General features: G+C 42.0%; 2 protein-coding genes across 2 annotated transcripts in view; one reads left to right on the top strand and one right to left on the bottom strand.

Moving 5' to 3' along the window:
- Positions 1-6,157, top strand: part of SNX30 (sorting nexin family member 30) — a 52,841-nt gene extending 46,684 nt beyond the window's left edge. Inside the window, exon 9 of the mRNA XM_036403537.1 lies at positions 1,242-6,157. Coding sequence (XP_036259430.1) covers positions 1,242-1,301 — 60 coding nt within the window. The 3' untranslated portion in view covers positions 1,302-6,157. The remainder of the gene's footprint in view (positions 1-1,241) is intronic.
- A 749-nt stretch (positions 6,158-6,906) lies between these two features.
- On the bottom strand, positions 6,907-13,447 carry SLC46A2 (solute carrier family 46 member 2). The gene is made up of 4 exons (XM_036403512.2): positions 12,373-13,447; positions 10,765-10,848; positions 8,984-9,140; positions 6,907-7,539 (listed from the first exon to the last, which is right to left on the bottom strand). The coding sequence occupies exons 1-4, from the start codon at positions 13,430-13,432 to the stop codon at positions 7,482-7,484; spliced, it is 1,359 nt and encodes a 452-aa protein (XP_036259405.1). The 5' UTR covers positions 13,433-13,447; the 3' UTR covers positions 6,907-7,481.
- Positions 13,448-15,020: the final 1,573 nt, after the last annotated feature.

The following is a 15,020-nucleotide window of genomic DNA, read 5'->3' as shown; positions in this document are numbered from 1 at the left end:
ACCACTAGCCCTTGTAAAAAGTCCTTCTCCAACTGTCTCATAAGCCCCCTTCAGGTGTATTAAATATTTATGAAATATTAAACACTTCTAGAACTACTAGGCTTATGCATTGCCTAGTAAACTATACTTAATCTTGTCTGTTCATGTTTACACATCTGTTTTACAAGCTTCTTCCTGTGCTAGGTTACCTCTCCATGTAATATTATATGCAGTACCTTTTCCCCTTCCAATCATAGTTCATAACTGCTCACACAGAACTTCCTTCACCCTGGTCTCTCAGTTCTAAGGTTGCTGTGGAGGGGAATATTAGAGACTTCACTGAACATCCAGTAGTGCCTCTGCAATTGACAGTTAGATCTGTACATTAGTTTTGCTTTTAGTAAGAGGGTTTTTTGGTCAGAAAGTGTCCAGTCGCTTCAAGGTACACAACTAGAAGTACTCTATTCATCTGCAGTACAATCAGCAAGGTTAGAAGGAGGATGTCTGTCAACAATGACTTGTGGATATAAGAGTTGCTGATGAGTTTGCCCCATTTCAGCATTTAATAATTTGGATTTCACAGTCTGCATTTGCCCACTTTGACTTCTGGGCTCTATGTGGTTGAAAGACAGTAACAACATACAGTACAAGGATTGTAGTAAGTGTATGTGTCTGGGGAAATGACTCCAAAGCCTGGAGTGGCTTTCTAATAACCCAGAAACTACACTTACAGTTCACTATACCAGGCACTACCAGTTTGTCCTGTAGTGGAGTTGAGTCCCAGAGCCATACTGGAATACACCGTGTCTCAGAATTAACATCCCTAAATGCATGTTTTCTTTCAAATAAGTTTGCTGGATTGTTAGCTGCTATTGTGTCCAAATCAGCCTTCACCCACAGTCACACCACAAAGATGTACATTTCTACTCAAAACAGTTCATCTGCCTAGCTGAAAGCTGTGATATTCTTCAGCTAGAAAAATCTAGGTTAGTATTTGGAAATCCTGGATGTTCTGATGATTTTTAATGGCTTGGGCCAGCTGATGACTTTGGAAAAATTGAATTTGTTGAATTTGTTGGGAAGGTGCAGCTATTCTAATGCTTCCTTGCTGTTTGACATTCTGGTATTTTTTCCCCCTTCTGTAATAATCTGTAGAGACCCACATTACTTTTCTTCAACTTGTATGCTGTTGGTCTGGAAGGGTTGGTCAGAAGTCACATGAACTGATATAAATTAAATTTTGTAAATCTTTCTTTCTTCAGTGCCTTACTGCGTGGGAGTCAATTATACCACTATTGCAAGACAAGCCAGAGACCAAATAAGAAGTACCTTCATGGACAGTCTAGCACTTCTGTGCTCAGTACCACTAGTCATACTGGAACTGTATGGAGGACTCTTTTTGTTAAGTTAACTGAAATGACAGCTGCACTTAGTTTTTCAGAGTATCTGTTCCAGCCTATTTGAAATTTTTTTCCTGAATTTTTGTGTTTAAACTGGGGCATGTTTCATCTTTTTGAGTTATCTTGAATGGTTCCTTCTTTATTCTATGGAGTGATTGGGGTTCACAGAGAAAGTGCATGGGGATCTTGATAAAATTTACCTCTCTAGTCTGGAAGGAACTGATGAGTGGAACACTAAAAAGATGAAAATAAAACTTTACTGCAAGGTGCCAAATGACATCTTTATTACCATTCTGTTTTAACCAATCCTTCTCTCTTTTTTTTTTTTTTTGAATGGACAAAGAAAGGCTGGGAAAGAATATTTTCTGTTTTGCTACCACCTGTGTGCTCCCTCTGGATGAAATGGTCTCTGGAGACTTTTCTGTCCAGGAATCAGGCTGGTTCTAGACAGACCATACCAACACCAGCTGCAGATGGCTGGTGATGGAAGCATGAGCTGTGGTTTTTGTGAGTGTGGCATGCTGTTGGTTCATACTGAGTATCTTTGTTTACCTTGGTGATTATGAAGTAATGTCAGTTGACTGAAGTGTACTTGTGACTGACTTGGGGATCAAAACCAGCTTAGCTACGGGAATGAGTTGGACTGCTGCCTTTCAGGGGTTGTGGGAATGGGGAAGGATGGGTCTTTTAATTTTCCAAAGCTGGCTCTGGAAGTTGCATGGTGGAGATCTCTTACACCATGCTTTATGTATGGGTTTTACTAGAGCCACTTTAGGCTTGGTCACCTAAGATGCCTGCTGTAGTAAAAGTAGAACTCTTTTCTTTCTCCATGCTTTATTTGCAGCAGCCAAAAGCCAAAAGGTGTCAAATGCTTCCTTCCACCAAGCATCAGAGTGTGTGAAACTTGCCTTAAATGGGTTGGTGGGGGATAGATGGGTACCCTATTAGGTTCATACCTGTCTCTGCTGAACCACATGGCAAGTTTTTTAGGGCTACTTTTGTTACAGATCTATTTTCTTAGTAGCTTCTGTTGGCCTTCAGAATTGCAGCTGCTTCTGCAAGTCCCTTTTTTGTCCTTGCTCTTGCAATCCAACCTCAAGTAAATGCCTGCTTGGTGTTAATGGCCTTAGGCCTTAGGAATGCTGCCGTGATTTAACAATCCTAGTGCGGGGGGTTGGGACTCATATGAGTGTAATACTGAGATTTAGGGCAATAAATAACTCTGTGCTTACTTTCTAAATTGGAGTGATTACTTGTTCTCTGGCAATGTTCTTGCAAAGAATGTGAGCAGTGATTGATTTTGTGGAACTTCTCTGCTCTCCTGTAACAAGGTACCCACCAAGTACTAGTCTGATTTAGAATTTATTCCTTCATAAACACCAACTGAACATGCAGCCACCCTTCTCAGCCTGGTGGCTTTATGGAACTCTCAAGATGAGTTATTGCAGCACTGTGGTAGCTGTCAGGCTAATGAGATGGTGCTCTCTGCATGAAAAGTAAAATATAAGACATTTTAAGAAATTTTTCTTTTTGGCTCAGCCTTTTTGTCAGCTCTGTGGTACTAAACAAACTATGTTTCTTGTTTAAGATCAGTTTGTCAGTATGCACTTTTTGGTGTAAATGAGAACTCTGGTTTAAGTTACTGTTAGGTTCAGAATCACAGACTCCTCTTTTTCAGGGGAAGTACTTAAGGGCATCATCTTGAAGCAATCTAGAATAAGCACTTGCATACTATCCAACAGTCTGTCCTTCAGGGTTACAGTCTTCCCCATTTTCCACGAAGAAAGATCAACATGCTTTTTGAATTAGTTCAAAAAGAACGTGGAATGAATGGAATTTTGTAATTGACTCTACAACATCACTGGGACTCAAGCAAAATATACCTTGAACTAATATTTAGTTGGTCTTCCCACCATCTTAGTAAAATAAACAGCACAAGATGAGTAGAAAGAATGGTGATTTCTTTCCTGCAGGTGGTTTCATCTGATGCCTTACAACACTAAGGGAGTCTTCCTGCTTTGCTTTATGTCAAACTGAAGTGGGTGTTGCTTTTGGGGAGTTCAGCAATTAACATCACAGCTGTTCAAGAGAAGCATAATGGACAGTGGAGAGTACCAAGTGAAGCTCAAATCAGCATGTAACTGTTGAGGCTGGAGCTGCTGAAGATCAAGCTACCTTACGTGATCTGGACCGAAACCTCTTAAGCTCTTAAGGGCGGTAAAACCTGGCATTCAAAGGAAGAATCCTCTGCATGAGGATTTGCTGCAGTGTAATAAGGGTGTGCATAGGTGGATCTCAGTTTCTACAGACTGTGGAGTGGTCTGTTCTTATGAAGAGCTGTTGTAAATCACAAGGTGACTGAGGGAGAGGCTGTGGGTGAGGTGTGGGGAGGATCCTGATTGTGATGTTCGGGGCAGCCATGCCAGTCAGGAAAATTACAAAAGTTGCAGGAAATTCCTGTAAGATGCAGAGTGACACTTGTATCACATAACTGTTGTTAGAAGGAAGTTGAGTCCTGAACTGACAGTGAAACTCTTAATATGTAATCCTGTAGTCCTTATAGAATGAAAGTCTTTACTTTGGATGGTCTACACTTCCCTGGGAGAAACAGAAGATGTTGGTAAAGGGAAGCAAGAATAGTGCAGGAGCTTCATCTTTGAGTAACTTGTTGAATGTTAAGTCACTGAAGATGACTCTCTGCATGTGCACCAAAATGACACCAGAAGTAGTTGGTACCCTTTTTATGAGCCTGTTTAAAATGTGGTTCTTTCAGCAGTCCTTAAATCAGCCCAGTTTTGCTCATAATCCATAACCAGGGCAAGGCCCTCGCAGGGGATGCATAATTCACTGCTGCCCAGTTACTTCTGTATAGTTTCTGTGGTGTTTGTTTCTTCTGTTAAGAGGCACCAGCACAATAAAGCAGGCACTGAGCTCATTTCTGTGCTCAGTATGAACCATGTATTGTTCATGTATACCTTTATCAGGATCTAAATCTCGCAATAAACATAGATGTTAAAACATCATGGCTTTTTCAGGTATACATTGAAAAATGAAAAGGTAATATGTGTAGCTCTAAAGACACAAACAGTTTTGGTGTGAATTATATTAAAGAATAAAGTATGGATTCTTCACTGAAATCTACTTGGATTTTTGCTGCACTAAAACTTACTCTGAGGATAAAGCAGTGGAATAACTGATAGAAACAAAGCAGGAGTGGCAGAGACAGTTCTGTGAAGGCACTGTGCAGTAGCCTTGAAGCAGTGGCTCTGCATAGCCTGTTCATGAAACATTTCTTCAGCTGTCAGTCCTGCAGATGCAAGGGTACAAAAGAATTCTATCCCAGATAGCAGGGACTGTTCATTATTTTAACAGGAGCCATGCTTTTGTTAAACTTGCACAATTTAACTGGATATCATTATGATTATTCTTGCAGACTGTTGAAAATCCTTGTCCTGATCACCACTGTACAAAATTGTATAGACTAAATTAGCTCGTTAGATGTTCTGTCATCTTAAATTCTGAAGGTAGAACATTCTTTCCTTGGGTGTATTAAACTTTTACTACAACAACACATAGGGAAAATCAGGACTTTTTTTTTAAAGACAGGCAAATTGCTACTACTTGTTGGATTTTTTTTTCCTCTTGTGAAGTAAAACTGGGGATCACAGGAAAAAACTTGCCTTCTGGCAGACTGAATGTGGCATTTAAAACTTTTTGGGAGTACTGTCGAACCAATTTACAAATGAAAATGGCAGTGCTTATTTCTCTGCTTAGCACTTGAAAGTCCTGCTGAAGTATCTGACTTGTAGAAGTACTTAGTAATGAACTGGACAGGTTTTAAGGTTGCATGCCTAAAGCACAGTAAATTTGCAGAAAATAATGAGCTTTCCAAAGAGGCACAAGTAGATCACCCTTATGTAAATGGCATGCTAAGACAAGGCTAGTCACTGTCCTAGAGTACTTTGAAGGTCTTGGTATTCTATGCTTTGAAGCAAACCATTACCTTAACCTGGTGCTGGGATGTGTATCCATACTTTCAGATCAAGCTGCAGCGTTATGGCCAGTGCAACATTCCCACTGCGCAAGGAGACAGGTTGCTGAGGGCCAGTCTTACAATAAGAGCCAAAGGGCTTTTGTACAGAACACAAAAATAAAGAAGCACCGTCCTTGCTCTCACTTCTCTGTGACTGTATCCCTCTGTCACTCCCTAAGGTCTGGAGAGCTGTGAAGGCAAGCTGGCTGTGAGCTTCACACACTGTGTTGAAGGTGTCAGTGATGGGGACCAAACGGTGCTGGTTCCTTGTCCAGACTCTTCTGCTTTCACTCTGTAAACCTACTCACCAGAACTAGAGTCACTGTTCATACCATTAAAATACAAAATGAAAGCTGTGAAAATACTTGTCTCTGTGTGAATTAGCTAGTAAACAATGTAAAAATGCGAAGGAGGCTTTTGTTTCCTGTACTTGGTCAAATCTGGCAACTATGCTCTTGTTCAGACTCGCAGGCTAGGAAATGTTGTCTTGCCTTCTGGTGCTGGCATGTTTCTATATCCTTTCATATATCTCTTTAAATATATTTTGTGCATTGTTTACTATGGAGATAGTATTGATGGAGAAAAATGCTTTGAGGTAAAACTGTTTGTAATTCTCTATTACTGTGTAAATTTTTTTAAAATGCACCATTTGTTTACCTCAATTAATTTAATGGAATGGACCAATAAATGTATTAAAAGATGACTCCTTTACTTAGAATAAAGTTTCAATTTTTTGCGGTCTTCACTGGTGAAATGATGCATGTACTCATTTTTTTAAGCAGCTCACTATCTTACTGCAGAAATACCCTTCCCGTAAAATCTTCCATGGTTGATCTAAATAGAAATCATCTGACCTGTTGTTGCATTACTTCTGATACTGAAAGTGAAGGAGCTGAGGAAAGATTGGGGGGGGGGGGGGGGGGGGGGGGTATGGATGGGGGGGGAAGAGGGTGACAGCAACTTCCTCAGAGGCAGGAATTGTGTAATGATGAACCAACTTCTGCTTGCTATACCCCTGGCTCAAACAGAAACTGCCTGATTTGCCTCCAGATTATTTCAGTTATTTAAGGGCTTTTAACTTTCCTTTACTTAGTCCAGGACCGTGGACGCCACTTAATCCTTCTTAGTTCAATTAGCATGTAAGCAGACACATCCTTGTGAGACATGCCACACTTTTGACTAATGTTTGGATTTATGTGACATCATCTCATGCTAGCTGCTGTATGGTATGAGGTTCCTTTCCAACCCAGATAAAAGCTTTGGTAACACAGTACTATTATATGGTATCAGTGTCCGTACAACTCCATAAATCCGGTAGGAGCTGTGTGCTGCACTTAGCTGTTCTTTACCTGTGACAAGAGTAGCACATTGTGGTGGTATGAGTTGAAACACCAGCATTAGCTCTTGAGTCTTAGTCCTTGCATGAGCTCTGTTGAAGCACTGTCCAGTGTGACATTCTCCCAGAAATCAGGGACGTGAACATCTGTTCAGGGTTGTTTTATTGTAGGGATTACTAAAGTTCTGTTAATCTTACATATTTTTATGGTGTTATTTCTCTATTTAATGGTCTTGTACATAACATTAATTGTCTGGGCTGATAACATCTGCAGGAGATGGAGAGCTGGTGTGTCGTGTTGATGGACCTCTGCACGTGGCATGTGGCTTGCAGCTCTCTTTCATCAGCCAGAGTCACAGAACTGCCCTGAGATTTCTGAATGAACAAACAAGAAGGAACTAATGGAAAACCAATCCTCTGCTTTCCGCTTCCTCTCTGAACGATGTGTCTGGAAATGCCACTTTCATTTCTAGCCTATATCCTTGTGCCTCTTTGGTATTGCTGACCAGCGTAGCAAAGAGCAGAATGCTCTGAGGACTGCTGGTGTGCAATAGCTAATGCACATACTCTGCAGGATGGGGTGTGTGCTGCAGAAATAACAAGGCAAACATCTCTTCCTGGGCGAGAGGCTTAGTGACTCAGTGGTTGTGGCATGCTGGGAAGTGGAAATACAAATGCTACGTATCCTATTGTGTTGGTAGGGACTAATGATAACAACCAGAAGATGCCTCTGTTATTCAGTCAGAATCTCAAGGGAGCCAGTGGTTGACCGTTGTTTGATGGCCACAAAGCTGTAAAGAACAATAAAAAATGCAGATAATAAGAATTAGCAAACTACCTTCTCAAACTGCAGTTTGCTCTTTCCACATCTATGTCTTAAACTTTGCCGGGGTATCTGGAGCTGGCTGCATGCTAATGGCATTCCTCTCAATGGTCTGCCAGCCTCTCTTGTGTGCATTCAGTGACATTGGCACCATCTGTCATCCCTCACTTTATTAACCTGTGTTTGTACTGGTAATGGTACTTCTATTTGGAACCTGTATTAAAAAGCATTTGAGTAGCTAGCAGTGACCCCTGTTAGAGAGAGGGTTGCATATAAGAAACAAGTCTTTTGTGTCTGGAAGATCTGAGAAGGAAAGCAGACCCAGTGGAATGATGAGTAGAAGTAGCCTTCCTCACACTAGTAGTCCTGAAGTCACTGATTGTCAAATGCATTCACAACCCCAGAAAGCCTTTGATGCTCTGGATAAAACAGAGGTGGTGGTGGAGGAGCTTTCCTTACAGGCTCTGCTTCCTGTCTATGTGGTGCAGTTGAGGTAAGTATACATTGTGCTTTCAGACTTTGTACTACTCTATTTTGTTTAACTACAGCAGAGCTAGGCAAGAATTTTGCCTAGAGTCAGGCATTAGCCTATCCAGTACATGCCTTACATCTGAATGAAGATATTGTTCTTATGTGGATTAAATACTGACATTATCACAGTTCACTTTATACAGAAAGAATCTTGCCATTTCTAGTAAAGCAACAAGCTGGAGAGTCTTGGGGAGGCTCTAATGGACAAAGTGAGACTTGGAGGGAGATCCTTCAAGAATTCTGTAAAAGTAGGTGGAGGGGTTGTTTCAGCTTTCTCTCTTCAGATTAAACTGGTTTTGTGCTTAAAAGTTGTTCCTGAAATTGTACATCGCAGTCACTCCATGGTGGTACAGTTGGGCAAATTCAATGGACCAGAAAAGTAACCATTTCCTCCCCTGTGGTAATAGTGTCTCTTTGAAACATTTGAGGAAGACTGAAATTATTCTTTTCTCAATGGATAAGTAACATGTAATGGAATTTTAAAAAAACATTTTACTTTGTGTAGGGTTATTTCTTCATTCTACTTACTACTATTTTCACAGTACCAAACAATTACATTTGGGTGAATGCTTTGTCCCCGGGATTATCTGTTAAACTGCCAGATACTCTTCCTACAGCAATTCATGTTACATTAAACAAAAATAAGATTTAAAAAAGCACTTGCTAGACATTGCAACTTTCATTCTTTGAATCTCTTTGATATTTGTTAACTCATTTCTACAAGTTTGGTTTTTCCCCTTTTTTAAAAAATTCAATTGGTGTGGGTGTTGTTTTCTTTTTAAAATTCTTTCCTATCTGCTTTATAAATTTTAGACCTAGAATCAGGAAGTACAGAGAAAATACAGCATGTCCTTTTCAACAAAATCTTTCCCATTTCTTACCTTAAAGGGAGGAGACTCAGGCAGCCAACTAGAAAAGACAAAATGAAGCAGAAGCCGCTGTACCAGTCCAGTGTGTTTTGATAGATCTTGTTGTAGACTGTAGATGTCACTACTCCCGTGGTGACTAAAGACAGCTGCAGCAGGACAAACACCTTACCTGTAAGACAAGAACATAGTTTGTTGCTGGAGATTAACAAACCAGCTGTGGTATCTCCCTGGCAAATCCAGGATCACAATTGTGTAGTCATTGCTCCACTAACACCACATGGCATGAGCTTGTATCTGCTTCTGTTCTAGACAGCAATTAAATAATTTTTCTTTTTTAGGTGTTGGACAAAAGATTCAACTGGAAAACTGTCTGCCTAAACAGTCTACATATAAAGGTAGTTGCTTGTAAGAGCAGCAATAAACTGCTCAGTAAGTGCTCCTTTTCCTAGAGGTAGAAAAATAGTCTAGAGCTGACATCTTCAGGATGATGGAGACATTTTAGTCAGGGTCTGCTTCTGGCCTAGGCCAGAAAAGTGATTCACAGGGTTGAAATTACAATAATGGCTGAAATGGGGATGTGTGTGTGATTTGTATGATATTTCATGTGGAAGAAAGGCAGAAACTGAATTCTAGTTGAAGCCACTCTTAACTGAAGGGTTTCTGTCATGGTAAATGGGTGAAAGGGAAATAACCCAAGCCCGGCTGGGACTTGCAGACTGGGGGCAAGGTCAGGGCTGTGTGCTGAGCTTGCTGCCCTTGTAGCATTCTGCAGCCACTCAGCACCAGGAGGTGAAACTGCAACCAGAAGGCAAGTGCTGCTCTGCTGCAGGGTCCTACTTGAGGTCTGGACTGATGCCATCGTCATGTGCAGCCCATATGGCTCAAGGTGGCAATTAAAAATGTTTGATTTATAGTGATTAATTTGGGATGTGAGCTGTGCTGTTTGTGGCAGGGAGATGATTTTGCTGTGGTGGATGTTGAGGGAGCACAAGCAGTAGGAATGAACTGGTGACTGAGCAGTGTTGTGTTCATATGGGAGAAAGGAAAAGGATGTGTAGGATGCAGAGGAAACTTGTTTGGAGGAGGCATGAGCAGTTGTGGGCCTGTGGTGCTGTTTGAATGAATGGCCAGTCCTGTATCTTGTATCTAAATCTAGCTCATTGAGGTAAGGTAAAAATGGTAGGCCTCAATATGCTGCTGTAAAATACATTTTACTAATTTTTAATATGTAATTTAATGGAAAAGAATTCCAGCCACTATTCCAAGAAGTGTCAATTTTTATGCAAAAGCTATTCTTTGTAGTTAAATCAGGTGCGACAGGAACAAACTGCAAACACCTGAAGAAATGTTTAGAAAGCATAACTGAAAAAAAGATTAAAATAATCCATCCTTCCCAAAGATGGAAGCAAAAGAAGCCAGATATAAATGGTGCGACTATAACAGTGCTTCAACTCAATGTCCTGCTTTTCTTGGCTCTCCCTGCAGTACTGTGTTTTTGAGAAGCACCTCAGCTATTTTCCCTACCTTTGAACTATGCACTAATTGTAATGTTTTGAAGTATGTGCTGAAAATTCTGTTGATAAATGATGATGCAACCAAGGACAAGAAGATTGGATGTGAGAATCTTGTCCAGCAAGTTTCTCTGCTTCTCCCTTCCTGTTTGTGGTATCATTTCCTCTGGTATTATTACACAAAGCACAGATTGCAGCAATAACTTACTTTTCTCTTAGTACTCTAGGCTGAATAAAGGGATTTCAGGGGGTTTTGGTTGGTAAGGTAACCAAAATACTCACCATAGGATGATCCTTCAACATGCTTGGACAACATGGACCTGATGGTTGGTAAGGGGATGAGGGCAAAGAGCATCACTGCCCGTGCTGTAATGCAATGAATTTTGAGTTATCACCAGTGTCTGCTCTTTGTGATCCAGCACAGCCACTGCTTTTGAAGATTATATGCCACTGGCTTGGACAGACACCTTGTCTCACCTTTTCTCTGCTAAAAAAAGCCACCTATTGCTCCCATTATCAGAGATCCTTTGCCCAAACTAGACACAATCTCTTGTTCTCAGCCAGACATCCCAGCGTGGATGGGATCCTCCCGCTCCTTTGAGATCCATGAGGATGATGATTTAAGTTTTAACACAGAGAGCCCTCTGTGCTACACAGCCTTGACAGGAACAGTACTTTTATAACACTACATCTGTCTTGCATCTCGGTGCTTCTGGCTTGCAGTATTCTAGCCTGTCTCTACTGTGAAAATCTGTGGGGAGCTGGAATTACCTTCCTGACAGCAGTACCAGCCTCAGTGAAAACTTGGTCCATGTCTAGTGTACCAAGGTGTTTCTGCAATGCAGGGAATAAGCATCCAACACACTGCATAGCAGCAGGTCTTCAGGATGAAAATAAGCTGAATAATTAAGTAAGCTTTTTTATTTTTTACTTAATTTTTTAATCTTTTTTCCCCAGCTTGATTGGCTAAACAAACATAATTTCAAAATTTTCACTCAGTGTTTGGCTTAGTACACAAATACAATATCCTATCATCTTTCCCTTTAGAAAAACTTTGTTTAGTTTTCAATTCCCCATTCCCTGTAGGGACAGACAGAAAAAGCACTTCAGGGCATTCATCTCCAGTGTCTTTCTCGTTTTGAGAAACAAAACCTTAAAGCCATGCAATAGATAATACTCTGTGAGATAGCTCTGGCACAATGCATGCAGTTCTTGGATTTTGTTTTTCATCACAGGTTAGCTCCCAGAAGTAAACTTCCCTTTCCTTTATCATGGGATGCTGCCCCATCTATTCTTACCTGTCCCTTAGTAATTTATGTAACAGTGTGAGATCTGTAAACTACATTATTGTGGTATTTTACAACACCAATGTTTCATTAAGTTTCCCATCAGCTGTAAGTGCCTTCATATGACAAAAATAAATCACACCTTAAGATGTTCCCATAATAGGAAGCCTTTGCCATTTTGCTTCTGTTGTAGCCTTAAGCCTTGCCTCAAAGGAAGCATGTGCTTCCTATTGCTGCAGAGGTGCAATCCCACTAGTACAGGGAGTCAGCAACAATTCCCAGTCTCCCAGAGTGTGAACACTGTTCTGCTCAGATCTGGTGTGTGACCAACTGATGAATTACAAGTCAATGAGCCTTAAAGTAATCCTTGGCAGAGGTGTATGCCTCCTCAGGATATTGTTGAGTGCTGAGTCTTAAAGAGTACTAAGGGAGATGTGGGGAAAGAGGACTAAAAAGAATGCTTTCTTGCAAATTGTTCCTGTGATGATCTACCTAACTGCCTGCTTGCAAATTTGCCACAAAGCAAAGCAAAAAGCCCTTCCAGTGATGTTGAAACACCCATTTCTCAGCTGTATTTGCTCATGTGCATGCCTGTTCAACTCACCAATGTAGAACAGGAACGTCCACTGCACGAAGGCCATAATGAGGATGCCAGCACTGAATGAAGCTACTCCGATCATGATCATGGTAATATCCCTCATATATCTGGAGAACACAAGAACTCCTAGGAAACTGGTAATGAAGATCACATACCCAGCAGCATTGCCGTGGCCAATCTCCACAGCATTCCAACTTAAAGGTTCCCTGAGCAAGAACAGTGGGAGTACGTTCATGGCACCAACCACAGCCAGGTCATAGAGGATTGCTGCCACAAACAGCAGGATGATGATGAGCTTTGAGGGTGACACTGGAGTGAAAATTCTGTTCTCTGAAGGCTGGGAGCTCCCTGCTACCACTGCTTCTGGTAGCTGACCCCCTACCTCCTCTGCACTCTTGGCTTTGGCTGGGCAGGAAGCTGCTGGCTTGGGGACTGTGAGGACAAAAATGCTGTAGAGGAGACAAAAGGCATAGCAAGCAATGCTGCAGCACACCAGCACGGTGCCTTCTCGGTAGCGGTCGCTGAAGCCAACAAAGAGGTAGCCAGATGCCATGCTTCCCAGAAAGCCAGCCAGGCCATATACCAGTTCAATAATGATGAGCCGCAGAGACCTCTTGCTTTCAGAGGACCCCAGGGATCCCAGAGCCATGATGCCTGCCCAAAGTGTGGTGAAGCCTCCTGTCAGCCCATTTAAGGCAGCAGCCCCATACATCACCTCCACTGGCCAGCCCAGCAGAATCAGGAGGAGCAGGAGAGTTTTGGAGCCCAAATAACCAAGAAGAGGGAAGCAGATGGGGATCTTGCGATGTATCCTGTCCCCCAGCTTGGATAAGCCATAGGCTGACACCAGTGGGCTCAGGCCCAGAACTAGGTTGTAGATGATATAAAAATTAGATACAGCCTTCTGCTGAGCATCTTCCAGGACGTGGGAGGGAGCAGTGCTGTTGGTCTGGTTGTAGTAGTTCTTCACTACCAGCAGCAGTGCTGTGTCGTAGAAGGCACTGGCCACTTGGGAGCCTGCGACCACTGGCTCAATCCACGTCCTCATTGACATTATTCCCACCATGCTGCTAGCTGCCACCTCTTCTTGGAGAGAGCTGCTTTCAGCAGCGTTTAAGGAAACAGCATGCGAGGAAACAGCTCCTCAGAAGGTCTGCTCTGGAGGCATGTTTGGAAACAAGCAGCAAAAGGTCTGCTGGGCTGCACAGGACTGGAGAGTTGTGCAAGAGATGATCTGGCTGGCAGGATACTCGCAGCTCACCTTGCTATGTGTACACACACCTGCACATCCCTGCGCTGCTCTGAGCTCTGGCTCAGACATGGGAGGCTTTTGTACAGCCAGAGAACGCCCTGCACTCGTCAACTGCTGCTGCTCCTCTTCCTGGTGTAGTTTCAACAGAGGTCAGATGACCTGGGGAATTTCTCTCTCCCAGAATAGGAAGTGAAAATGCCCTGATCAAGTAATTGCTGTAATTTGGGGTGGTGGTTTGTTTTTTGTTTGTTGACTTTTTGGGTGTTTTTTTTCTTCTTTTGGTGTCCTTCATGTGTCAGAGAACTCTCAGAGTGGTTGTGGGGGCAGGGAATGGCTATGTGCCTTTTTATCAGATAATTTGTGAATTCCCCTTTACTCACAGCTCATTTTTCTTTTTTTCTACACAAATATGACATTGTTTCTTTTGCTTTTACCTGCTTCTGTCTTCCCTGTTGCTGTATCATGCCACTTATGTCATTGTTGTTTCAATAATGCAGTCAGGAAATTACACCAAAAAGAAATTAAAAGGTGAAAAGTCTATTTCTGGTAACCTGTCTCCTGTGGCTGCCACTCTGCTTGCTGCATCCTTTGGCTTTACAATGTGGGAATTTGCAAGAGGAGGCAATTTATCCAGAGGCATCAATGACTGCTGTGTCCCAGTAATCAGCCAGCTCACCTGCAGGCTGAGGTGGGTGAGAGTCCACCTCTGGAGAAGAGAAGAGTTTCCAGCCCTAGCTCCTCAGGGAGATGGCTGTGCATCTCTTCAGGTGCTTATTTCCATAGACTCTCAAGCTTTGCAGCTTGAAGTCAGTTTACAATTTTCTGCTGCCTGAGGGGCAGGTAAAGTGGCCCACTCAAGCAGGGCCCCGTGGGCACAGCAGTGCTGCTAGCCAGAGGCACAAGAAGCTCTTGTACCAGGATATGGTGCAAGCAGGCTGCCAGCTCCAAGGACAATGCTTGCAGTCCCAGCTGCAGGAAGTACTTGAAGGATATTTGGCAGTCTCAAAAATGCTAACTTAAATGATAATGATCTCATTCTGTACTGGTTTAATGAATCATAACAGGCAGAAAAACAATCTGTTCTAGGAAAATTTATGGTCATTACTTTAAAAATAAATTACTGATGAATTTGAAAAAACAATGTTAAAGCCTCCATCTGTCGGACTCTTTGTTGACTCAGGTGACATTTACTCAATGCCATGGCTCAAGAGTTTCTTTTTTTCACTCTGTTTGGTTATGCAATAATTTTGGCTTATATTTCAAATACAGAAAGAAAGGTACAGGATCTAACAGGGAAAGGAGTGGGGAACTGACCACTAGAATGATTTGCTCTAGAAAATTCCACCTTCATCAGAGAATTTTTTGTTAGACCAAAAGACTTTTAGCCAGCTCTAAATTATGT

Source organism: Molothrus ater, chromosome Z (genome assembly GCF_012460135.2).
Source record: "Molothrus ater isolate BHLD 08-10-18 breed brown headed cowbird chromosome Z, BPBGC_Mater_1.1, whole genome shotgun sequence".
Lineage (NCBI taxonomy): Eukaryota > Metazoa > Chordata > Aves > Passeriformes > Icteridae > Molothrus > Molothrus ater.
This window is presented reverse-complemented; position numbering and strand designations above follow the sequence as displayed.

Coding starts and splice junctions, on each gene's coding strand:
- SLC46A2 (XM_036403512.2), bottom strand. CDS start 13,432: ATGGTGGGAATAATGTCAATGAGGACGTGGATTGAGCCAGTGGTCGCA. Junction 9,141..10,764: donor TGTTGAAGGATCATCCTATG/GTGAGTATTTTG, acceptor CTTGTCTTACAG/GTAAGGTGTTTGTCCTGCTG. Junction 7,540..8,983: donor CTGAGTCTCCTCCCTTTAAG/GTAAGAAATGGG, acceptor TGTTCTTTACAG/CTTTGTGGCCATCAAACAAC.